The following is a 25,920-nucleotide window of genomic DNA, read 5'->3' as shown; positions in this document are numbered from 1 at the left end:
TAAGCATATGTCATGATTTTTTTATATTTAAAACAAAGGTGACCTGCTGATATTAGGTCAGACACAAGCTCTTCTGTTTATGTTTTGGGCTGTGGCAGAAAAGCACCGGTTCTGTTCAAACTCTTCACATATGGAGGAAAAGACCACCTCAGTATACTGAAAGAGCAACAGGGCAACCATTATTAGCATTGCAAATGTATGTATAAATGTATGTTATCTGTTATATGATCCAAAAAGTGATAAAAAATTGATTTCAGCTAAAAATATGAAGAGTAAAGATAAATGTACATTACAACAAAAATTATTGTTTGAGTAATTTACCACTGTCTTTGGCTCTTGAAGTTGTTCCAAAGGCATAAAATGAGTTTGTTGTAAATCTGCCTCTTCATGTTTTACATTTTTTCCAGAGTAGCAACATACACCTACAAGACAGGACAACTATGGTCATATTTTAGCAATAGATTAAATAAAATAAAATTATATTAATGAAAACTCACCAATGACGACAATGATCAGAACACCATGCATTAGACCAGATATGAGGACAATAATCATCCATGATCTCTGAATCTGCTCAGTATAATTCACCACGGTATGATTCTGCTCAATATACTTCACCACAGTGTGATTCTGGCACTCGGGTAATTTAGTTGGTTCTGTAAAAACAGCCATAGCCTACATTTACAACTAAAGCACTGAACATCCTTATGAACTGATCACTGAATTCTCACTCACCAATGATGTGAAGTCTGGTGCCGTCGCTGAATTTTGGAGGTGCTTCAGTGGTCATGCAGTAATAAATGCCTAACTCGTCAACAGTGACATTGTTTATGAATAGACTATGTTTAGGTTGCACTGAATATTTCGGTCTGAATTTTAAATCATAGTAAAAAGGAGTTGGTGAAGTTGAAAATAACCGTAATATCATAACTGGACGATTTGGTGGTTTCAGTCGCATCCAATAAATCTCTTTTACACCAAGATCACAGTTTATAGTCACATTTTTCCCCAAATTTGTAAGTTCTGTTTCTACAGCTTGACACCATACTAGTAGACCTGTGAGATAAATAAATAAATCAAACAATAATAAAAAATAGGATTCTTAGGAAACGTGAACTTGATCAAGTACAATACATATTCAATAAATTACACTTACAAATTAGATGCAGTATGATCTTTGTGTTGTTTCCGCAACTAAAATGCATTACCTGATGAAATCTGGTTGCTTTCACAAAGGCTTTAAGATGGAACTATACTTTCCGAGCTTTGAAACCAAGAGAGGGCGATTTTAGAGCAGCCAATGAGAGGAAGTCACACTCAGACCACATTCAACATAGCCTACTTGTTTGTTTTTTTAAATGGCTCATGTGAGATCATAATTTGTATAAGTTACAGAACAAAAACTGCTGTCAAATATTGCCTGAAGCTTCATCTAAACATTAATATTGGTGTACAAACATAAAGGCTGTAAAATTTAATAAAAGACCACTGACGCACGCAAGACCTATAGATTTATTTAAAAAGGAATTTCCCCAATGAATATCTAAATGAAGTGAAACTGAATTTGACATTCTGATTAACTCCACATCATATGTAGATGTACACCTGCTGTAGAAAAATCAATGGCCATTGAGCCAGATTTATAATGTGCCATTTCCATTTTATTTTACCACAGGAACTGAGCCTGGCACACTTCTCTCTCTCTCTTCAATAAAATCTAGCCTTCAATGAAACTTGCCTCACGCACGTAGTAGCAGAAGTTGTCCACAAAGTCTTTGTAATGTCATAAATGTTTCAAAATTTCATTGTTTAATGCTAGGGAGGCGATGATCTCTGTGAACCCATGGACCAGTGTCTATATATGATTTTGACCTCATCTCAGATCAGTTTTTATAAATTGTAGCCATTTAATTACACATTTGTAGGCTATAATGAAAAGGAAAGGAAAATATATACATAACATTATAATGAGAACAAAATTGTAATAAAACGTGAATTCTCTGGGTTTGGTTGCTGTTTCAGCACTTTGTTGTTGGAAGAATGCATCTACGGCTTAATGTTACGTTTACATTCTGATTAGCACATAACTTAGTACAAGCTTCACTTGTGCATTTGCGTTATTTTGTGAAGATAAGTCATAATATTAAGATATGTAGTATAAATATCTGATTAATCTCATATCAATGTGTTTCGTTGAGGTAAATAACCCGCAGCACTTCATTGTAGGCCGACGTTACCTGATCATCTTTAGCTTCAGCAACAAGTCCCCCCTAGCCTGGTCTTTCCAGACTCTCGTACATTTCATTTGTAGAGAGAGTCTGGCCACTCTCCATTGACAAGCATTTACTTCCTTGAAGGCGGGTACTCTGTTGAAGTTTAAAACTATTGGATCTGCTCAGAGTCACTCTGATCTGCCATAACCAATTGCTAACTTTTGGTCGTGAGTGACGTATGTTACACGCTGTTCGCCTTTGATTCTCACATGGAAGTCTGCAAATAAATGTGCACACCTCAGTGATAAAACCTAAAACTCGTGCATTCGGATTGTGATTTATTCACAGTGGCGGGGAGAGTTTTGTGATCGGGAACGTGCTGCTCTCGTGGTCCATAACATGATTGTAGGCTGTAAATATGCTGTCATATGCTTGGTATGATAAGAATAAATGCTGCCGTAAATAACGGCCCAATTCCAATGTTTACGTGCTTTTCTTCGTTTAATTTTTTTAACGGTGATTAAATATATTGCTCTTGTAAACACTTGCCAGCATTTAAAGAGATACAAGTCTAGAAATGCATCCAAATTACAGCGCACGCAACCGCACAGTGCTCGGTTAAATTCTGGTCAAAGATATAGATAAGATATAAGATATATTCTTGAAAACTCAGAGATGTGGATTCGGAGAGCAATTAAATTAATGTGTTTGTCTAAAACAGTAGGTAATTCGGCCAGGGATTTTAACGTGGGTGATGGGAGAAGGACGGCTTCAGCCAACTCCTTCACCACTAACGGATCGAGCTGGAAAATCAAACTTTTCCCAGGCCACAACATCATGGCTACCAATAAAACTCTGCAAAGATTGTTCTTGGTCTGGCTTTAACTTCTGGATGTTCGGCAGCGGTGCCAGGAATGAATGGCTTCACTCGCATCTTTCTCCGCCACCATTACTGAACTACAACTCAAACTAGCGCACGACATCAACGTCATCGTTCTCAGCCACTCCCTCTGTTTGCTGATTGGACCGGTAAAAATTTGTTTGGAGAAAACCTAAGCATGGAAAATTAAAGGGGTCATAGAATGACATTTTTGTACAAGTTAATATGATTCTTTAGTGTCTAAATGACAAGTTTGTAATATACTTTAATTAAAAATTCTCATTAGTATTGTAAGAAAACACTCATTTTACCTGGTCAAAACCAACTCAGTTTTCAGCAAGTCATTTCAGTGTATGTGACTTTAAATGATAATGAGCTTTGCTCACCCCGCCCCCTCTGCTCTGTGGGGCGTTCGGTTCGACCCGACACAACACCACAACACACGTGGAGTGTTGCCTTGACAACATTTGAGGGTATATTTTCGAGAAATAATGGCAGCGGGAGTCTCTGAAGACACATCTAAGCAACCTTATCAATTTGAACCGGAGTCGGACCAGGAACAGATGACGAACCCATCGAAGTTCGAACAGGACGTTTCTGAATGGTTGGTTAACGTCATGTCACTTTGATCTATCTTTGTACTGGCAGAGTAGCGTAGTTGCTATGTGTTTACTGATGTGTTAGTTCATTGACAGATTGATGTTATGTTATAAGATTTTTTTTTTTTTACATTACTTCTTAATCAGTAACAGACACCGTTATAAACCATGTACAAAAGTAAGCTTAGTGTAGTGTTACCACGTTAACTTTATCACCCGAGTACACAGTTTGTAATAACAAACATAACGCGTTGTTCATTATAAACGTGGGATTATGAATTATATTGAGAACGTCATAACGTTACACAGAAAGCATGCCGTAATGTAACTTACCCTGTAAACTTTAGCCTCATTCATCGTGAAGCGTGCAAGCGATTTGCAAAGATTAATATAAAGGTTAATAAAACGTTACACTCACACATCTTCGATCTTCCTGAGGTGCAGCAGGAACACGATCCTTTTTTCAAGAGCAGCTTATTAGCAAAACCTGCTTTATACTGACCCTCGTTTATAAAGCAGTCTGCTGAGAAATGATTGCGCAAACATTGACGTTGATCGGGGGGAATATTCCCTTCTAAAACAAAACTCAGCACTGCAGCCACTGGGTCTTCAGCAGTTCGGATTTAGGAACATCAAAATGACTGCTGTGTTCGTTATTACACCCAACAACACAACACCACAATCGCTTAGACGCCATTCTGCTCCAGAGTATCAACAATGGCGGACTGATGACCGCTCGCTCAGGGCGGGTCTGTGTTGAAACGCTGCTGTCAATCAACAATCTTAGGAGGGGCGTACACCATGTAACGTCACACGGTCAGACGGCTCGATTTGAGACAGGGGAAAATATATAAGGAGATTAAAAAAAAACACTGGATGTATTTTTATCATTATAGGATGGTTGTGTACAGGCACTGCCAACACACATTTCCGTATAATCAACTTGTAAAAGTGCATGTACCATTCTATGACCCCTTTAAAGGAAAATGAAAATTGAGCGGAAGTACGTAGGAGGGTGGAGCCAGACTAAGTATAACACCCCCACCCCCTCACCCAATAGTTAGAAATGGCCAAATTTCCCCCCAAGATTTGAAATTCTTGCACTGCTCTCCTGCACCCCATTACGCAGCGCTTATATGTTAGAATGACAAAAAGGTTTAAAAGTTAAATTTTGGTCTGGTCTGCCTCAGGTCTAACGGCGCTCGTCAATGTCAAAATGATTGAGATGGCCAATCAAAGTAGGCGGGGTTTAAGTTCTCTTTTTGCTCGTTCACAGCAAGCGGCAACCTCCCGCAGTTTCTCTTGAAGCCAATACGGAAGTGCCTTAAACTGCAATTCATCGACTGGCCGCTAGGGACAGGCTCCAGAAGGGAGCAGAATCTCATTCAGCCCCATGTAAAAATGGCCAACTTTACAGCAGAATAAAGCATGTTTACAGCCTGGTACAAATTGTGGTTTGGGTCTATACGGCTAATTTTGCCCTTCATGACAACTGTGAGGGCGGTGAATTTTTTTATAACTTATTCGTTTACATTATATAAAGCATTAAAGTTCTGCATAATTAAGGGCGTGGCCACTTGACAGGTGGATAGCCATTTATCGGCTGTCTGTTAGTCATTGCGTCACTTAAGCTCCGCCCACGTCCCGCCTTTTTGCCCATTCTCTGTTATCCGGGAGTGACGCGCGCTGACACGCTGCCAAGATGGCAACGGCCATCTCGTCCATACTTTGCGCTTCAGAACGGCTCATCAGAATCCTCTGGGTGATGTCACGGACACTACGTCCAATTTTTTTTTACAGTCTATGGTTCACAGTCTTTACACAGACAAGCGCTTCAATCTAACGCTTAATGCCATTGTGGGGACTCTATTCTTTCCGGTGAAATCACAAAACCAAATGCACACATGTCCATGCTCTTAATATACATTCATTGAACATCTTTGCTATATGGGGGCGGATTAAAACCTGTAACCTTTGACACGGTTTATAAAAAATTCTACCACCAAACCACTAAGGAATTTAAATATTTATAACGGATCTATGTATTTATTCACTAATGGGAAGAATCTTGAGACTAACAATAAATTTGACACAAATTAATGCAAATAACCTATTATTTGCAAATAGTCCCAAAATGATTGTGGCGAGGTGGACGAGCGAGAGACATGGGAGGAGCGAGCGAGATCGGTGTGCGTGATTGAGAATGAGTCTCATGAGGGAGCACGGAGGTATATAAGGACGAGCGGCTCCAGTGAAGGACGAGAGAGGACCAGGCCTGGATTTTAAGTTGTATTTTGTTTATGTTTGTTTTGTATGTAGGGACGCAGTCGTCCGTGAGGGGCTGCCGCCGGTCATGTTATTTTGTTGATTTTTTTTATTAAAGTCTTTTAAATGTTTGCCGGTTCCCGCCTCCTTCTTCCCACACAAACAAACAACGTTACATTGGTGCTGAAACCCAGGAGGAAGGAGGGACATGCTGTCGAAGAGCCCTCGCTGCTGAGGGGGATCGCGGTGCTGAAGAGGTCGGGCAGCGCGGATGGATGAGGACCGCGAGTGGCTGCCCGAGGTGGTGGTGCTGGAGCGAGTGAATCGATGACATCACTCTGCACTTCGGCTTCTCATCAGATTTTCTGTCCAATCAAATGCTCTCTAGAATCTTAAGCGTCCTGCCCCCTACATTATAAACAGACGCTGAAGCTGCGGCTAAAAACAGGAACTTGTTTACACATGTACTATTTTCTACATGGTGAATGGCACATAGTGCACTATATAGGGCCTTTTGAAAGAGTAACAAAGTTCTTGTAATTGTTAAACATTTGTTACAATAAAGAGGTAAGACCATCGGTGACTCCTCAGTACAATGCTAAGGCCGAGGTTAACCTTTTAACCTTTTTTATCTTTTATTCTCTTTTTATCTATAGCATTTGTAATGAAAAATAATACATTACACGTTTAGAAACTATAGCTACAACACACCACAGCTGTAATGTCAATTAGACTCCCCTGAAACTGCCTCATCGACACGGCATCCTCAATAAACCCGTCTCCGGCGTGATGACACCGATTGTTCGAATATTACAATTTAATAATACTTAAATCAATATGTCATCCTCAATAAACCCGTCTCCAGCGTGTTGCCTCCGATCTTTCGAATATTACACTTTAATAATTATTTAATCAACACATCAGCCTCAATAAACCCGTCTCCGGCATGTTGCCTCCGATCCTTCGAATATTCCGATCTATTAGGACCTCTGACCTGTAAAGTTTCCAGAATAATAATCATACGCTGTTTGTTAATTGGCCAGAGGAGAACTGGCACCCCGACTGAGCCTGGTTTCTCCCAAGGTTTATTTTTCTCCATTAGGTCACCTGATTGTTAGGCCACTGTTGCCTCTGGCTTGGCGTGCTCAGTTGGGGACAATAAACTTTTCTAAATGTTTCAACTAAATATCGAAATAAATCTAATTATTAAACTAAATTAACCATATAAACTAAATTACTGATCTAATTACTGATCTAAAGCCCACACTGCCACTGTGTGATAATTGAAATGAACTGATGATATAACCGTTTTCTCCAGAATGGCTAGACGGCTGAATAAAATTATGCTGCATTATTTTCCTGTTTAACACTGTAAAGCTGCTTTGAAACAATCTGCATTGTTAAAAGCGCAATATAAATAAAGTTGACTTGACATGACTTGACTTAATATAAATCTTAGTGAAAAATGTATTCCCGTAACAGATTATCTTTTAAAAATTTAGTCAAGTTTTAGTAAAAATTTACCCACAAGAAATACAACAGAACGTGATGAATTCTAGTAAAGGTGGTCATGAGTAGTTTAAAAAGCTTTGTATTTGTAGTTGTAGTTTATGTTGGTGTAGTCTTTTTAGTTTATGTGGCTCTTTCAGGTCACATTTTACTTTCTCCATAGCATTTTAAAGCGGCAAATTCTCAATAGAATTTTATCAACAGCGTTGCAATAGGAACTACTCGCTGTATCAGGCTTCAGTCATATTATGCAGATAACTGGTCCGTTTAGTTCGTAAGGGGAACTTAGTGCTTCATATGCGCGAGTCACCGCAGACCAGAAAATATATCGGACCCGTTTGAATTCTGCACAGAATGCTGTATTTTAAAGCGATATGGAGGAGATTATGAGGAGAAACATTCAGAGATTAGGAGGAAACTGCAGCTTTACCGAGCTCAACGGCCCCAGCCGAGCTGTGATATAAACTATTGGCTATTTTTAAAGGGGCGAAGTTCCTGTTTCAGTGGAAATTACGTAAACACAATGAATGATGTGTGTTTCAAGGCACTTCAGTGGACCTTTAAACATTTCGAAACAGAATGAAGCTTAATAAAATGACAGCCAGGTTGAATGATGTGTTCTGATTTGCCTTTCTGATTTGCCTTCCATTCAGCATGCAAAACTGAGAAAGGCAAATCAGAGCACATTCTTTCAGTCAGTCTTTTTGTCACTGACCTTTTACATCTTTACATGTTTAAGGCAGTTTGGTTTCCAGCTTTGACTTATTCTGAGCCATCTTATCCAATAAGTTTTCATGTTTCAGTGTTGTCTTGAAGATCTTCTGTAGGCCTATTACACAAATAGTTTTTACGCTTATTCTTAAAATAAAGGTCAGGAGTCGATTCAGTGGAACTATTTGTATTATGGTCATATTTTTAAAAACAACACCAATGACAGATCACCCAGTATCCTTCCAATAATGTTAAAAACAAGAATCAGAACTTGTGTAAACTGGTATGGCTTGTCGTTCCTGTAATAGTTTTGTTTAGCTGTCGTCAGGTGGATTCTACTCCTCCCATCACAACTATAAGCTCTGTGTTTCCTCATCACCTGCAGTTCACAGACTCTGGCGAGAGGAAACACTGCTTTAACACAGGGAAGATGAGAATGAAGGAGGCAGGTCAATGTCAGGCTAATCTTTTTAGATTGTGGCAAAGGCATAAAGGGAATAACCTTAAGGTAAGTCATAACTCATCTACTTTCATGTTCTTGACAGAGAGTAGCAATTAATTTAGCATCTTCTATTCATTTAATTTGCTGTCATCTGTATTTCATGCTGGTACTATTTTTTTATAGGCAATTTCTTACAGAAAAAAAACCCCTGTGTATTAAGTTAATTATTTATTTAGCATATTGAAATTTTTCTCTTAACTATTTTATATCTTTGCAGGTCACTATGAAGACTTGAAGAACTTGAAGGCACACCCAAAATGGAATCTTAAAAATGGAATCTTTGTAATGCTTTTGTTTTTTTTAACTGAAAGACGAGATGACAAAAAGAAAGAATGTGGTGTTTCAAGGCAAGATTTTGCCTGCGGAAAAGAACTACATGAAACTAAATTCAACTTCCTCTGAAACAAATAATATCTCCCCTTCAAAGTCAACTCAAGAATCAAGAAGGATTTTTTACATCTTCACCAATCAAGCACAGTTCTTCATCGAAGGTGTGTAAAATATTGAATTCTATTTGTTCAGTCATACGGTACCTGTCATAAAACATCTTGGTTACGTATGCAACCCTCGTTCCCTGAAGGAGGGACCAGATACGTTACATCGACGTCACTGATATAATGGGATCCCAATATGTCGGTGACGTCAACGTAACGTCAAATGTGACCGACTGAAAGAGAAATATAGTCATGAAAAACTAACCGGGTAAAACTGGTGGATTCTGTCCACAGTGATGTTTATAATAAATAAATAAATCAAAAATCTAAAATACTCATAAAATATATTTTGGAGTAGTAAGAAAAAAAAAAATCTCTAAATTACCTCTTGGGCTCAAATGCCTTTTTGGGAGCAAAATTAAAAGGGAACATAATATAAAAAAAAAACAATAGGCTATTAATGGTAAGTCAAATATATTTCTAGCTAGTCAAAAAAGATGACATTACTTTTATCCTAAGACACCGGAAAACGTCACATTGCATGCGACCTCTTTCCGACATTGACTCATTGACAACGTGGCTTTCTCTCGTCAGTTTAGCGTTAATAAATAGTTTTCACTTCTCAGTAGATTGTTAAATTGCTTTACATTTTAATGAAAAACCCACCATGGGACACAGGTATGTTTTAGTGAATTTTAAACAATATATCATTTATTGCCATAAATAGCATAGATTATATTAATTACAGATAAATATGAGATTAATATTCAGTGCACGTAGATTGTTACAGCAGGTTTTAGAAAATTGATTGGTTAGAAAGCTTAAATGTACAGTATACGCTTGTTCGATCTGGCTTTATCAGACAAGGTCAGAGAGAGATCGGCCTATATAGGGGTGTGGATAAGTTGCTACTTTTTAGTGTTTTTCCTAGTATATACTGATTTTTTTGTGCAAAAAATGTATAAAATATATGCTAATAATAATTAATGCTGATTATTTTGCACATTTTAAATAAAAAGCTCATATATTGGACTCTTAACAACATGGACCCTTTACAAATCATTAGCTAATGATTGATTAAAGCAGACAACTGGAAGTTGAAATGCATGGCTTTGACCCATTATGGTAATTAAAGCAGTCATTTACATTATTAGTTAATATAATATGTTATTAGGGAATTAATACAATATGACACATAACTAATGACAAGTTAATGATTACTTACTCTATTAATAATATAGAATGTTCATTAGTGGCTGAAGCAGTAATCATTAATACATGTTTTATTTCTTCATGAGTCATACATTAACTCATGATTATCTGTGCATTAGTTATGCATAAATGAATGCATATTGCACATATATAATAAAGTGTTACTGAAAATATTTATTAAATATGAAGGCTAAAAATAGGTTAGCAAACTATTGATATCTTTTCTGTTTCTACAGTTGGAACATCATCATCTTTGTGTTTCTGCTGTATATCACAGGTGAGAGATTAAACATTTAAAATGAAACGTCATGCCATGCAGAAGCCAAACAGTGTGTTTGCTCTTTTTTTAGGCTCTTCAGCGGTCACAGTTTTGGGTTTTATTGGAGAGTCGGCTGTCTTGCCATGCTCTATCCCTCAAGACAAAATTTCAGATTTTAAGGTACACTGGAGAGACGATGAAGGCAAGAGTGTGTTTGACATAATCGGGGGCAACAAAACAGTTGAAGACCAAGATCTAAAGTACAAGAACAGAGTTGAAACATTCCCTGATGAGCAAAACAAGGGCAATGTCTCCATCAAACTCAACATTCTTCAAGAAAAGGATAAAAGGAAGTACAGCTGTACCATCACAGGGCCATTTCAAAATGTAACTTACATAGAGCTTTGCGTCAAAGGTTTGTATAATCTGAAGATTTCTATTGAAAAACTGTGATTATGATTTCAAATTCAGTGACTGATCAAACTAATGTTACAAACTTTACCTTTGTTGTGTTGTCTCACAGATAAACCAATAGGAATAGGGAACCATGGAGGACTTTTGACTGTGTCTCAACTAACATTGACTGTGTCTTTGTTAATCAGTTTTTCTTTCTCAACCTTTTATTTTGTAGTGTAGAGCTCAGATATCCTTAATCCTCTGAAAGATGGATATAGTTGTGCTCTGTTACTATACTTAAGTACATATTCAAGTATCTGTACATTGAGTATTGTCATCAAATTAGTTTCCACCCTCAGTGCATTTCTATGAAACTTTACATAATGTATTAAATATTTCATTAATTTCAATGCACATCAATGTTTGGATCAAGGATGTCAATGTCATGTGTGAAATTAAAACCATATAATATTAACCCTTTTATAAACTGGACAGTCTTTTATGTATCAGGGTACATTTACATGACAATGAGGTACTTAAAAATAATGCGAGGCACCCCCTGTATCTAGTCAACAGAACACATTTGTGGTCATATGACCATTATGTTTTCAAGCCCCTCCAATTTCCCCTTGGCCATGAAGGAGAGGACCTCATGGGGCTGTGGTAAGGATGTTTTTTTTTCCACAAAAATATTTTTTTTTTGCATGTAAAAGTAAATTGTCTTGCTGTCAACTTAATCGACTGTTGTGCCAAAGCAAATTAATTCAGGAAGAAAAACGTATATCATACATGTTGATGGACTACCAACATATAAAACCATGTGCTGATGCTAGCTGAAGATTAGCCTGAATTGCTAAGAGAGATAATTTTTTCTAAAAATGTGGTGGTGGGGTAAAGTGAGACAAATGCTGTGAGGTAAAGTGAGACATGAAGCACAAGTAAAGTTTAATATTAAACATATTTTAATATAATATTACATTGCATTTGTTTTATTTTTGAATGTCATAAAGATTGTAGAAAAGCCATCATGCCAAGGCAATACACCAGGCAACCTGGGGCGCATGTTCCTAAAAGGGATGTGGTGAAGAAGCTGCCTCAACCTAAAAGACCTGGAGGAACCACACGGAGAGAGCAACGCCTCATCTTTCCCTGTTACCTTCAGGGCTAGAATGTAGAGTATAGGCCTAGTTGTAGAGTATTACAGTATAGGCTGATGTTCTAATCCAGGTGGGTCCTGTGTTCTGAGTCCCAGGCTGTTCTAGCTGGTACTGATTGTCCTTTGCTCTGACCCCCAGACACTAGCTGGCTCAAAGGGTCCCGTGTTCTGACCCCCAGACTGTGTTCTAATCTAACTGTTTCTATCTGTCATTTGAATGTTAATTACACATTTTGAATAATATTATGTTGTATTTGATTTTGTTCAGAGTTACTTTCAAGTGTTTAGAAAAAAAATGTGCTTAATTGACCAATCCCTATCATTCCGTTACTAGTCCGACATTATTTCTGGAATGTGTGGTTGTCAAGCTAGCTGTCAGGATTCTAACTGTTACAACATGTGTTGTTATGGTAGTTTCAGAGTGGAAAAAGTAAGTGGTTCACTTTACCCCCTTGATTTCTGTGGTCTGTCTCAGTTTACCCCGAAGCTGGGGTAAAGTGAGACACAAGACGACTTTTTAAAAAACAATGATATTTTCACGACCTTCATCCTGAATACATCCTGATAATTTCCATTGCTAGGAAACATCCTGATTTAATGGGAAATGTGTAAATTTTACTGATATATCATTTTAGCTCGCTTAGAGGGGAGCAAATGTAAAAAATGTCTCACTTTACCCCACTCTTCCCCTATAGATGACAACGTTGTCAAAACGACCCCGTTCACACGGATCCATGAAAATGACAAAAAAAACCACTGTATTATTCATGCCAGGCTAGTAGATGGCGATGTCACTTTGAAGAAACAATATATGCCTATAACACTAATGATGTTACAGTTTTCACAAATTTGCGTCTTTGTAGATTACACAGAGATGTTAATGGCATTGTTTTCAAAAACCAAAAATAAGTTTTCAGAACCCCAAAAATTACGTTGTCATATAAATTAACTGCTAAAGTGCATAAAGTTTTACGTTTTACTTGAAGACTAAACGTAAAACGTGTCGTGTAAACAGCCCCTCAGTCTCACTTTACTGGGGTGGCGGCAGTGGCAGTGTTTTAGCAGTGACAATACCATAAAGGTAAAGTATATATATATTTATTAAAAATAAATAAACTTGTGCACCAAAAATTATTTGGGGTAATGCCTTTGAACTATAAACTAATTGTGATGTTCATCGGATTATCAGTTATGTACGTTTAAACAGGTGATTTGATTTCAGTGCAAAGTTCAGATTCTAGCTGATGCGGCGCAACACGACGCGTCAATGCTCGCGTCCGGAGTAGTAGTTTCTAAATACATTAAAACACGTAAGAACATCCCGTACGTAAAGAAAAAATATTTCCCTATACATGAATGAGCAATATATTAAATGATTGAACGGTATATTTGAAAATATAGAGAATAATATATTGTGTTAATATAATACAATATATTGAACAATATATAAGGAATATATTGAATATAGTGACAATATATTTACTAATATATAATATATGTAATTTTATATTCAGTAATTCACTTCATAATATATAGTTATATACAGTATGTTATCAGATATGGTACTGCATAATATATTGCAGATGTTTATTTATGCAGCAAAAACACATATTGCTACACCCATCAGGCATTACATTATGACCATTGACAGTTGAAGTGAATAACACTGATCATCTCTTCATCATGGCACCTGTTAGTGGGTGGGATATATTAGGCAGCAAGTCAACATTTTGTCCTCAAAGTTGATGTGTTAGAATCCGGGAAAATAGGCAAGCGTAAGGATTTGAGCGAGTTTGACAAGGGCCAAATTGTAATGGCTAGACGACTGGGTCAGAGCATCTCCAAAACTGCAGCTATGCAGTGGTCAGTATCTATCAAAAGGGGTCAGAGGAAGGAACAGTGGTGAACCGGCGACAGGGTCATGGGCGGCCAAGGCTCATTGATGAACAAAGGCTGGCTACTGTAGCTCAACTTGCTCAAGAAGTTAACGCTGGTTCTGATAGAAAGGTGTCAGAATACACAGTGCATCGCAGTTTGTTGCGTATGGGGCTGCATAGCCGCAGACCAGTAAGGGTGCCCATGCTGACCCCTGTCCACCATCGAAAGGACCAACAGTGGGCACGTGCGCATCAGAACTGGACCACAGAGCAATAAAAGGAGGTGGCCTGGTCTGATGAATCACGTTTTCTTTTACATCACGTGGATGGCCGGGTGCGTGTGCGTCTCTTACTTGGGGAACACATGGCACCAGGATGCACTATGGGAAGAAGGCAAGCCGGCGGAGGCAGTGTGATGCTTTGGGCAATGTTCTGCTGGGAAACCTTGGATGTTTCCATGTGGATGTTACTTTGAAACGTACACCTACCTAAGCATTGTTCATTCCCTTTCATGGAAACGGTATTCCCTGGTGGCTGTGGCCTCTTTCAGCAGGATAATGCGCCCTGCCACAAAGCAAAAATGGTTCAGGAATAGTTTGAGGAGCTCAACGAATTTGAGGTGTTGACTTGACTTCTCCAAAATTCAAGTAGGTCATAATGTTTTACCTGATCTGTGTATCTAGAGAAATACATAATGTAATATATTTCTTATATTTTATAATTATTTACATAATAAATGTTTCATATTTTCAAGCAAATTAACAAAAGCACAAGCACGCCTGCATTTACTGTGCAAGTACAAGTATTTAGCAAATAGACTATCATTGTGCTGAGGAGGACAGGACTCAGCTGGTACTTTTTAAATGTAATAATATAGTCTTAATGTTGTTCGGCCAATAGTCAGCCTAACCACAGGCTCTACTCTTCAATACAACGGTCACCGCAAAAACTCAGACATACCAGAAACCCTTTTAAATTCCAAAATAATAGAATATTAAACACAAACAGATCTCCCCCTAACACTTAATTTTAGCATTTGCTCTCCTTTAACAGTCAGAAGCAAAGAATGCTGGGAACTAGAAGTCTGTTGTAACCACTGATTGTAACTCATTCTGTGAATGTGTGTATATATGTGTACATGTATATGGGATCATGAGCTATATATGTACACAATAAAGAATAAAACGTTATGAATATTACATGTAATGTTATTTTTGTCTTAATTTCTAAATATTTTATATCAATATATAGCCATACATGGTCAATGCATATATTGCAGTAGCCTATATTGAAAAATATAAGCACTAGTTTCCCATATATGGAAATGTATTATGAAATATATCGCATTATATTTTGAAGGTATATTCCCATATATTTTTGTTCCTTAAGGGATGTCAGTGGCTTAGAAAAAAGTTGTACTCTTTATAAGAGTGGTCGCCATGTTGACCCCTATTATTGGACAATTCCAGTTGTGAAAAAGATGGATGGATGATGACACTGTGATGGCAGGTGGAAGAAGAAATGAAATAAGGAAAGTGAGCTATTTCTTCCTCAACACAGGACATTAAAGACAAAACTGCCACAGTATGACCATGTTTTACATGGTACCATCAAAATGTGAGTCTAATATTGTGTCATGATCCATTTCCGATTAATCCGCCTTAGTGGAATGTAAAACACAATAAACTGATTGGTCACTTTACATGTCAGTCAGACGGCCTCTTATAAATGGCAGTTCTTGGTCAGAATGCACTCTTTGATCCCACTTTTAATTTTGTTGGGCCTGCTTGGTAGACAAACGCTATGCAGTTTCATTTTGTGCATATCATTTTGTCAAAACAACAGTAAAAACAAAACACACACAAAAAAAACAACAGACAAACAACTAGAACATTTATTTGCATTACAGGCAGCATACTGTTACACAACATAAGATGTAATAGGTTTACAGGACAAATGTTTGAATAAGTTAAAGGGTTAGTTCACCAAAAAATTAAAATTCTGTCATTAATTACTTACCCTCATGTCGTTCGACACCCGTAAGACCTCCGTTCATCTTCGGAACAGAAATGAAGATATTTTAGTTGAAATCTGATGGCTCTGAAAGGCACAATGGCACTTTACACTCTCAAGACCCTTAAAGACGTCGTTACAAAGTCCATCTCACTACAGTGGTTCTACAATAAGTTTATGAATCAAAGAAACTTATTGTAGAACCACTGTAGTGAGATGGACTTTGTAACGACGTCTTTAGTACCTTTTAAGGGTCTTGAGAGTGAACCGTGCCATTGTGCCAATGGAGGCCTTTCAGAGCCATCAGATTTCAACTAAAATATCTTCATTTCTGTTCCGAAGATGAACGGAGGACTTACGGGTGTCGAACGACATGAGGCTAAGTAATTAATGACAGTTGGGTGAACTAACCCTTTAAATCAAATTTATAAATAAAATTAAATAAATTAAACATGTTTAATAAATTAGAATAATTTAAATTAGATAAAAAATAAATCTTTTAAATTAAATAAATAAATAAATAAAGGTAGTGCAACAGAATTGCTGAAAACAGATGTCCTTTACAATCTGTAAACAATTTAGTAAACAACTCAAATATTAGCGCATAACAAAATCACTGCATCTCATCAAATCTACAAGATAACTGAAAAACTCAAGCGCCTGACCTCGTTTTCATTTATGAACACGAGGCTAAGTGTTAAAGAGCACCTATCATGGAATTTTGAAATTTACCTTTCATGTAGTGTGTAACATAGATCTAAGTGAACAAAAACATCCTGTGATAGCTTGAAATATGACAGTGCACCGTATATATAGTTATTTTCTTTCAAAAGTAAGAGTCGACTCGGAGTCATTTTTAAGAATCGTTAGAAGACCGAAGCTTTTTCTCTGACTAGTTGACGTCAACTTGTCAAGTTATTTGAATACGATACGCCCACTTATTGCGCTCCAAGACGCCAGTGAAAACTAGAAAACATCATGGCGACGAGACGCTGTGTTCTGAAGTGCGACTCAAAAGCAAACTTTTTTCATCTGCCCAAGGATGAGCATTTGAAGACTAGGTGGCTTAAAGACAAACCATACATCGTCGCGACTGAGTGTTTATTATTAGTCGTCAAATGTATGTTTCGCGATCTCAGGAAGCTTTTATTATGGACTTTTATTATGGCACATGGTATCTTCTTCGTCTGTCTGTACCATATATGGATTACATGTGCACAGAGCGCCCTCCAGCTGCCAGTATGAATTGAAAACAACACACAAGAGACTCAATCGCTCACGATTAGGCTATTTCTGCCCATTTTGAGGAAGTATTGAATAAAAAATACTCCTCTGTTTAGAAATTTGACACAGACATATGAGAATCTATCAATATGTCTCCTCATCTGCACACTTTTGAACTAAAAGCCCTGAGGGATGTTGATTTGTCGCGAGTCTTCGTGAGGAGTTTTTTTATGAATGAGATCAGCTGAGGCTCATATTACAATCAAACAGTACCGACGCGGTTTTCATATTCATAACTCCTGACACATATTAACAAATTACTGTCATTATAAGACTTTGATGGGCGTTCCGTTTCCGAAAATATCTGCACAGACTATACCAATCACAACTGACTGGGTCATCTGACCAATCACCGCAGATTAGCGTCACGTAAAGGCGGGGTTTTGAAAAGTGAATCACTAAAGGAATCATTTGAGAATCGCTGTCAAAACAGGTAAAAATAAATGCATATTATAAGAAAACTAAAGTCTTTTTTGTCATTGCATGCATGCAAAACTGTTGTTGGGGACTTCTAAAACAATATTTGGAACATTTTAAATGCCATGATAGGTGCTCTTTAATTAATGCCATTTTCACAACAAACATTTATTGATTTGGTCTACTGGAAATGTTCTGGAAAGCTGCATTCTCACTGTTTTGCCAGGCGAAAATCTAAAGTTGCAGCCCAGTGAACAGACTATATATATAGCCTCTGTCCTGAGTAAGATCAATAACATGCCAGACATGTTGTGTGTCTGTCTAAATGTTTATCAAAATTACATCTTGATGAACTACTGTACATAAAATGATGAAATTTTGTGGTTCCTACTCTGGTTCAGTGAGAACATAGGCTCACTGTAGCTCAGCTCTAAAAGCACACACTGTTAAACTACCTACAATCACCACTCACACAACCAGAGCAGAACAGTACCAGCGAAGAAAGGAATCAACAGAGAGACGATCCTCTCTGCTTTGGATTCAATGCCACGAATTGAGTCTGGCTTCGCTTGGATTCCCTTCTGTTTCTCTAAAACACAACAATAATGAAAGAAGAATGAAAAAAGAGTAGCATTTAGGCTAGTAAAGATCATTAGGAAATGCCCTAAAACTCCAGAGGAAGAGAAGTGTGTAATTTCTGTGCTACAAGCAATACCAAGAAGCAAAATTGCAAGAATAATCATTGTTTCCAAACAGGTTTCCCAAAACAAAGTGTCGGAAGGTACCCGGAACATTTTATTTACCAGACTGGTTATTTTTAGAATTTATTTGGTCAGACTGATTATTTTGTTGGAATTATGTATTTATTTAGAATTTTTAGAATTTATTTTGGCAGACTGATTATTTTGTTTAAAAAAAAATTGTTTTAGAATTTGTTATTTGGTATAGTAATTATTTTTTGCCTGGTTATTTTTAAAATTGGTTTTGTAAGATTTTTAATTTTTCTTTGTCAATTTTGTTATTTTGTTTTAGAATCTTTTTGGTTTTATAAAAAAATATTTTGTCAGACTACTTATTTTTAGAATTTATTTTGTCAGACTGATTATTTTTCATATTTATTTATAGAATTTATTTTGTCAGGCTGATTATTTTGTTTTAATTTTTATTCATATAATTTATTTTGTCTGACTGATTATTTTGTTTTTATTTTTTTGTAAAATTTGTTATTTGTTTTTTTGTTTGACTGTATTTTTAAAATTGATTTTGTCAGACTGATTATTTTGTTTTAATTTTTCTTTGTCAATTTTGTTATTTTGTTTTAGAATCTTTTTGGTTTTATAATGTTTTTTTTGTCAGACTACTTATTTTTAGAATTTATTTTGTCAGACTGATTATTTTTTCATTTTTATTTATAGAATTTATTTTGTCAGACTGATTATTTTTTCATTTTTATTTATAGAATTTATTTTGTCAGGCTGATTATTTTGTTTAAAAATGTTTTTGTCAGATTTATTATTTTGTTTTAGATTTTATGTTTTTTGTTTTGCCTGGTTAATTTTAGAACTTATTTTATCAGACTGATTATTTTGTTTTAGTTTTTATTTATAGAATTTATTTTGTCAGATTGTTTTTTTTTTGTCAATTTTGTTTTAGAATTTGAATTTTTTTTCTGACTGGTTATTTTTAGAATTTATTTTGTCAGACTGACTATTTTTTTTGTCAATTTTGTTTTAGAATTAGATTTTTTTGTCTGACTGTTTTTTTTTTACAATTTATTTTGTCAGACTGATTATTTTGTTTTCATTTTTTTCAATTTTGTTTGAGAATTTGATTTTTTTTTGTCTGACTGGTTATTTTCAGAATTTATTTTGTCAGGCTGATTATTTTGTTTAAATTTTTTGTCGAATTTGTCAACCTACGAACACCTTGTGTGCAGTTAATTAAACTAGTTGTCTGGCTATCACCAGACCAAGCTCAATTTAAGATTGAACATTGGTCTGGGGAGTCTGCTCTGTATTTTCTACTGCACAAGAGGCCTGATAAACGAGCATAATTCAAATGACTGTATGCAATTGGATAGTCCTTCAACCAATCAGACCACAAGTGGCGTGATCAACGGACAACGACTCATCGCTTCTCTATCCGTCATCGCTTTAAACCTGCCAATACTGGACTTTTACAAAAGTCCAGGTGGATAAGCCAGTCTGTGATTGGTTCCCACAAAAGTGTAACAGAAGCAGTAGAAATTAACGTACAGGTTTCCAGACTGAGTTGCAGAGCGAAATCAAATCGCCGGCAGATCAGGCTGGGTTTACCCAGTCTATTAAACTGGGATAAGACATTGGAACATGGGAAAAAATACACACGTCACTTTACCACTCTTAAAGGGATAGTTCACCCAAAAATGAAAATTAGCCCATAATTTACTCACCCTCAAGTCATCCTAGGTGTATATGACATTCTTCTTTCAGACGAATAAAATCAGAGTTATATTACAAAAGTCCAGGCTAATCCAAGCATTAGAATTTGATTTATAGTTGCTCTGTTTTTGAAGTCCATAAAAAGTGCATCTGTCCGTCAAATAACGTACTCCACATGGCTCCGGGGTGTTAATAAAGGCCTTCTAAAGCGAATGAATGCGTTTGTGTAAGAAAAATATTAATATTTAAAACTTTATCAAGTAAACTTTCAGCCCACCGCCTTCCGTGGAATAGTGTTGAATGTTGAAAGTGAAACTCAAGATGTGTACGTGATGTCATGACGAGCGTACCTGGTCGCGTTAGTCTTTCGATCGGAGAGCAACTATGAATCAAATTCTAATGATTGGATTAGCCTGGACTTTTGTAATATAACAGATTTTATTCGTCTGAAATAAAGAATGTCATATACACCTAGGATGACTTGAGGGTAGGGCTGCACGATTAATCGAAATCGAACCGCGATTTGGCTTATGTGCGATTATGAAAGCGCAAAGGCTGCGATTTTAATTAAATAAATAAATGCCCAGCGTGTCAGTGAAGAGTGGCTCTGTGATCAGTAGTAAACGCTGCTCCGTCTAAAAGCACTGCGAGTTTGAGCAACATGTGTCAAACATCTTCACAGACTAGTAATGTGAAGCGTTCATAAACCTGTTGTCCAACCAAATACAACGTTTAATAACATGTTTTAACTCACTTCATATCGTCAGTCAAGCTGATGTGGCTTCTTATCACAGAATATCAATCAGCACTGCATACTTTATTATTATGAAAATACACGAGAAGGCTTGAAGAACTCAAATATACACCATATCTTGTCGCAGAAGTATTATCTTCATGTTTAATCAGTCAAAGCGTTTCTATCTTCGTTTTATTCAGCATACAGCAAGCTTCACATTAGGGATTTCCCGTAGACCATAAAAAAATAGGGATTTCCTGAAAACAAATCATTACTTCTCTGGCGCAAATGTGCCGTTTCTGCTCGAGGGCGCCCTCTGGCTTCCAGTATGAATGAAACTTTTGGGTAGAAAATAAGAAAAATAAAACTTCTCTCTAAATAAATGTATATGACAATCCATATGTTTTTCTTCAATGTACAGGAGTTTTAATCCCCACAGTGGATGCATAAGAGGCTCATATTTCATATTAAAGACATAGGCTGTTTCCGAAATCGCCCCCTATACCCTCATTCACTATTCCCTACATTAGTCCACTGATATAGTCCACTTCGAAAACGAGTGAGTGATTTCGGACACTAAGTCGCCGGAAAGGCAGCCGTTTTTGCAGTTTGTGCTTGCTGTTTGGCAGCTCCAGTAATAATGAAAAGATTTATCCTGAACTCTGCTACGGAAACTAGCATGTAACCTTAATCAAACAATATAATAATCATCTTAAATAGGATCATTTATACCTGTATGCATGATATTGGGCTGGACCAGTGCGGTTCGGAAGATGGATGGATGATTGATTCAGCTGTGGGCACTATTTGAGGGAACAGCCATTTAGTGGTGTCCGAAACCATAGTGGACGTTATTAAGTGCACTCATACAATCCCACAATGCACCACAATAACGAGTTTGCAACCGATGTATGCTTGACGGCTAGAGAATACCCATAATGCACTGTGAGAGTCGCGCCGTGCATTGAATGAATTCCCGCGTTTCGCCAGGAGATGGCATCGACTCACACACTTTTTAAGACCAATGATATTGGGCCCACTCACTTATCGTCTCTAATTGAGCACGTCTGTTTACATACCCTGATAAACACTGATTAAACGCGTTAGTAGCTTTATTTTCACTTTTCTAATATTTTCTTCATATTCATAGAAAATAAAATCCTTTCCGATCTGATATATGATGGAAAAAAGGATCAGTGCGAGTTTGGCAAAAGGCGAATTCGAACCTCTGATCGATTTGAGTCAAATCTTATTGTCAAGCCTCTTACCCCTACACAATTGCTGCTGATGAAGATTGTGTATTCCGTAGGTGTGTCTTCCTCAACCAGACGTTTAAACAAGCCGATATATTTAAATATATTTTTTGTAAATTGCATCTACTCCAGTAAAATGTTTCTGTTAAAGGACCCACCGACATTTTTTTTTGCTTCTGACGCCCATAATATTAATAGTAGCCTACTATAAAGTATGAAATATATAGGCCTACTACAAATATTATTATTATTTTTTTTAATTAAATGCTTATTAGTTACTTTATTATTCCCGTTTCCAAGTAAGTTCAGTGCCACACAAGTAAAGAGTTATAGGGTTAACTTTAAGCTTGTTGGCTCGTTTTTGGAGTAGTGGAGTAATGGAGAATGAGGGTAAATAGGGCGAATCAGACAGCGGTAAGTTCATTCATTCAGTGTGCGACTCTCAGTGCGTTGAGAGTACACCGTCTGGTTGAGTGAGAGAACGTTTCAAATGCAAAAGGAGTTGTTTCTCGTTTGCTCTCGAAATGCTCTCGCGGGACTTTGCTGTCATACGCCGATCGGGCATCGAACAAGCATATTCTCCAGCGCGTACATCTAATGTACACTCGTTATTGCGGTGCATGGTGGGATTGAATAAGTGCACTCAAAGACGTCCACTATTGTTTCGGACACCATTAAAAATGGATGTTCACTCAAATAGTGCCCTATTTAAGGGTATAGGGGGCGATTTCGAACACAGCCATAGACTTTAAGAAATTGATATCACAGATAAAAAGCACAGATTTGTATAATAATATATATATATTTTTTTTACAATAAATCCTTAGACCTTTCTAATGATTTTTAGTCATAGGCTGTCTGCATACTAACAGGTAACCCAATTTTTTTTAGTTTTCTGTAAAATATATATATTATTATTATACTGTTATATTTATTCTCAAATGCTCTATTTAATAATGAATGTTATTGTAATAGTAATATTTCTTATTTTTATTTAGCAATAATAATAATCATAATTATTATTATTAGTCACATTAATATACAAACACAAAATGGTATACATATTTTTCATTTGTAAAAATTAATGAATAATAAATCGCATTTTAAAGGTCCCATTCCGCATGATCCCATTGTTCAAACTTTAGTTAGTGTGTAATGTTGCTGTTAGAGCATAAATAATACCTGTAAAATTATAAAGCTCAAAGTTCAATGCCAAGCGAGATATTTTATTTAACAGAAGTTCCCTTTCAAAGCCTACAGCGAACGGCTGGCTTGGACTACATCCTGGTACTTCCTGCTATAATTACGTCAGTAGAGCAGTAGAACAGACTAACCTCCGCCCACAAAGAAACGCGAAAAAGGGGGCGCGGTCTTGTTGCTGTCCCACGTGGAGAAGCGGACGGTCGCGTGGAGAAAAGGAACTGTTGCGTTGAGTGTGTTTATCGCCATGTCGTCGAGACGCTGTTATTTTCATCCAGGAGTCAAATCACCTTTGTTTGGCTTTCCCAGGGACGCTGTAGAGATTATTGAACGCATTCATCTCTACGTTAAGAGGCGTGATCTTTCCAACATGCGCTAAGCTGCTGTCGAATCACAACACAGGAACTGCTGGCACGTGCGCTAAGCTGCGGTCGAATTACAACACGGTAAGCGCTGGCACAATCAGAACTCGTTACGTATTTCTGAAGGAGGGACTTTATAGAACAGGGAAATCACCAGCCGTTTTTAGGACAGTGGAAACAGCGGTACACAGATAAGTACATTGTGTGAAAAATACTGTGTTTTTTTACACGCGAAACATGAACACATGTTATATTGCACACTGTAAACACAATCAAAGCTTCAAAAAAACACGAAGAACGGGACCTTTAAATCGCAATCGCAATTTTAACCAGAATAATCGCAATTCGATATTTTCCCCAAATCGTGCAGCCCTACTTGAGGGTGAGTAAATCATGGGCTAATTTTCATTTTTGGGTGAACTATCCCTTTAAATCCCAATTACTGATGTTTAACAGCAATATTTTTTACCTTTGACTTGAAGTGCTGTGCACATCTGAAGACTAAATTCAGTGATGAAGCAGCAGTACGACCCTGCGTCACTTTTCTGAAGTTTCCGAAGTTTGAGGGTGAAGTTTCCTTTTGAATATTCTGCAGGAAAAGTTTCAGTTCTGCTTTTGTACACTGGGTCCTGCTCATTAGGCGACCATTTACCTTCTTCTATGTCATAAACATTCTTGCTGTCTTCATATCTCCAGTGTGCATTTAAGTCTTTAAGTTGCTTGGTAGAAAGACACGGCAAAACTGCAGAATCTCCGATAAAACCTTGAATGGTTTTCTGCACAGATGCTGGAACAAAAGCAACATGTGAACGACTAAGATGATGTTGACTTTCAAGTTGATTTAAATACATATCTGCAATATTATGTGCTTACCTTCATTCGAAACTAGTATAAAGAAACAGATGATCAACACACTGCAAAAACAAACACAAAAACAGTCATACAGAAACAAACTGTGATAAACTACTATTCCCAATATTAAAGATATGTCTCAGGGCACTAGTTAGAAATATCTTTTCCTCAGGGGACTGAGACTTCAACAACAGGTACTGCAGTGACACAGAGGTCAACAGAACGTCATTTACGATGACAAATGCGGGTGATGAAACCTCTAGTAGTGCAGTTTATATTGACAGGCGGCTTTAGAAGTGTGAAGATACAGAAGTTGTTTAGTGAAGAAATTCTTGGTTGCTTTAAATGAGCTTTATTTTATATATATTTACACAAATGTTAATGGACAACAATGTATTTGGATCATTTAAAAGTCTTTTAAGCTAGATTCTTATTTAATGTAGTATGGTTACATATATATATACGTTATATATATATATACACGTTATATATATATATATATATATATATATATATATATATATATATATATATATATATATATATATATATATATATATATATATCTCTGAAATGAGCTGCAACAGGTGCAGTTTGACGTCAGATATAATAATACTAACACATAAACTACAGAAGTGCGTCATACAATGTAGGTTATATAATATAGGCATGTATTCAAGAGCATTTGATATACTTTAATTTCGTTTTGATGAATTCAAGTTTGTTCATGTTTAAGTAGCCAGACAAGCTATTATTAGAAATAAAAGCTAACCCCGACATATCTGCGCAAACACAGACGGACAATTTTTGAACGTATTAGTTGTAAATTATATTTCTCTGTTGCTGGGAATATTTCGGACACGTTATCATCATAAATGTACGAATATTTACAGATATATACTGACTAAAGCTTAGCTAGCAACGCCTCTAGCTAATCGTAACTGAATCTCTTTGTCCTGAAGGCCAGAGAAAGATGTCTACTGCTATACGACGACAATTTCAGCACAACGTACCTTTTCAACATGATGCACAAAATTATAATAAAGCAAACGGATAGTTATAGGAAGAATTAAGCTGAACTTTCAGCTGAAATTTAATAGTAACGCGTCTTCATAATTTGCAAATGTCTCGCACATGCGCAGTTCTGCCTTATTTGTCATAGGTTTTCATCGAATTATTTTATATATTAATGCATATCAATTGTCGTGTAAAATAAACAATAACAAGTATATCAATACAAACATATAAATTATACTGTATAAGTTTTTTATATAGCCATTGGTGTTTTTGTTTTAGGCCTATATGCATTGTTTGTTTAATTTCGAATATGGACATATCAGATGCTGCTTTTTATACGGATCTTAATTATG

The 25,920-nt window shown here is 36.6% G+C and overlaps 1 protein-coding gene across 1 annotated transcript; it reads right to left on the bottom strand.

The window, feature by feature from the left end:
- Positions 1-16,853: 16,853 nt before the first annotated feature.
- LOC307120446 (V-set domain-containing T-cell activation inhibitor 1) lies at positions 16,854-25,699 on the bottom strand. Its single transcript, XM_079807479.1, has 4 exons — positions 25,564-25,699; positions 24,572-24,612; positions 24,168-24,485; positions 16,854-18,316 (listed from the first exon to the last, which is right to left on the bottom strand). Exons 1-4 carry the CDS (start codon positions 25,572-25,574, stop codon positions 18,189-18,191), a joined length of 498 nt encoding a protein of 165 aa, XP_079663605.1. The 5' UTR covers positions 25,575-25,699; the 3' UTR covers positions 16,854-18,188.
- Between the last annotated feature and the right edge of the window lie 221 nt (positions 25,700-25,920).

Source organism: Gobio gobio, assembly GCF_949357685.1.
Source record: "Gobio gobio genome assembly, chromosome: 24".
In the NCBI taxonomy this organism is placed as follows: Eukaryota; Metazoa; Chordata; class Actinopteri; order Cypriniformes; family Gobionidae; genus Gobio; species Gobio gobio.
The sequence above is the reverse complement of the archived record's forward strand: the minus strand, read 5'-3'. Positions and strand labels throughout refer to the sequence as shown.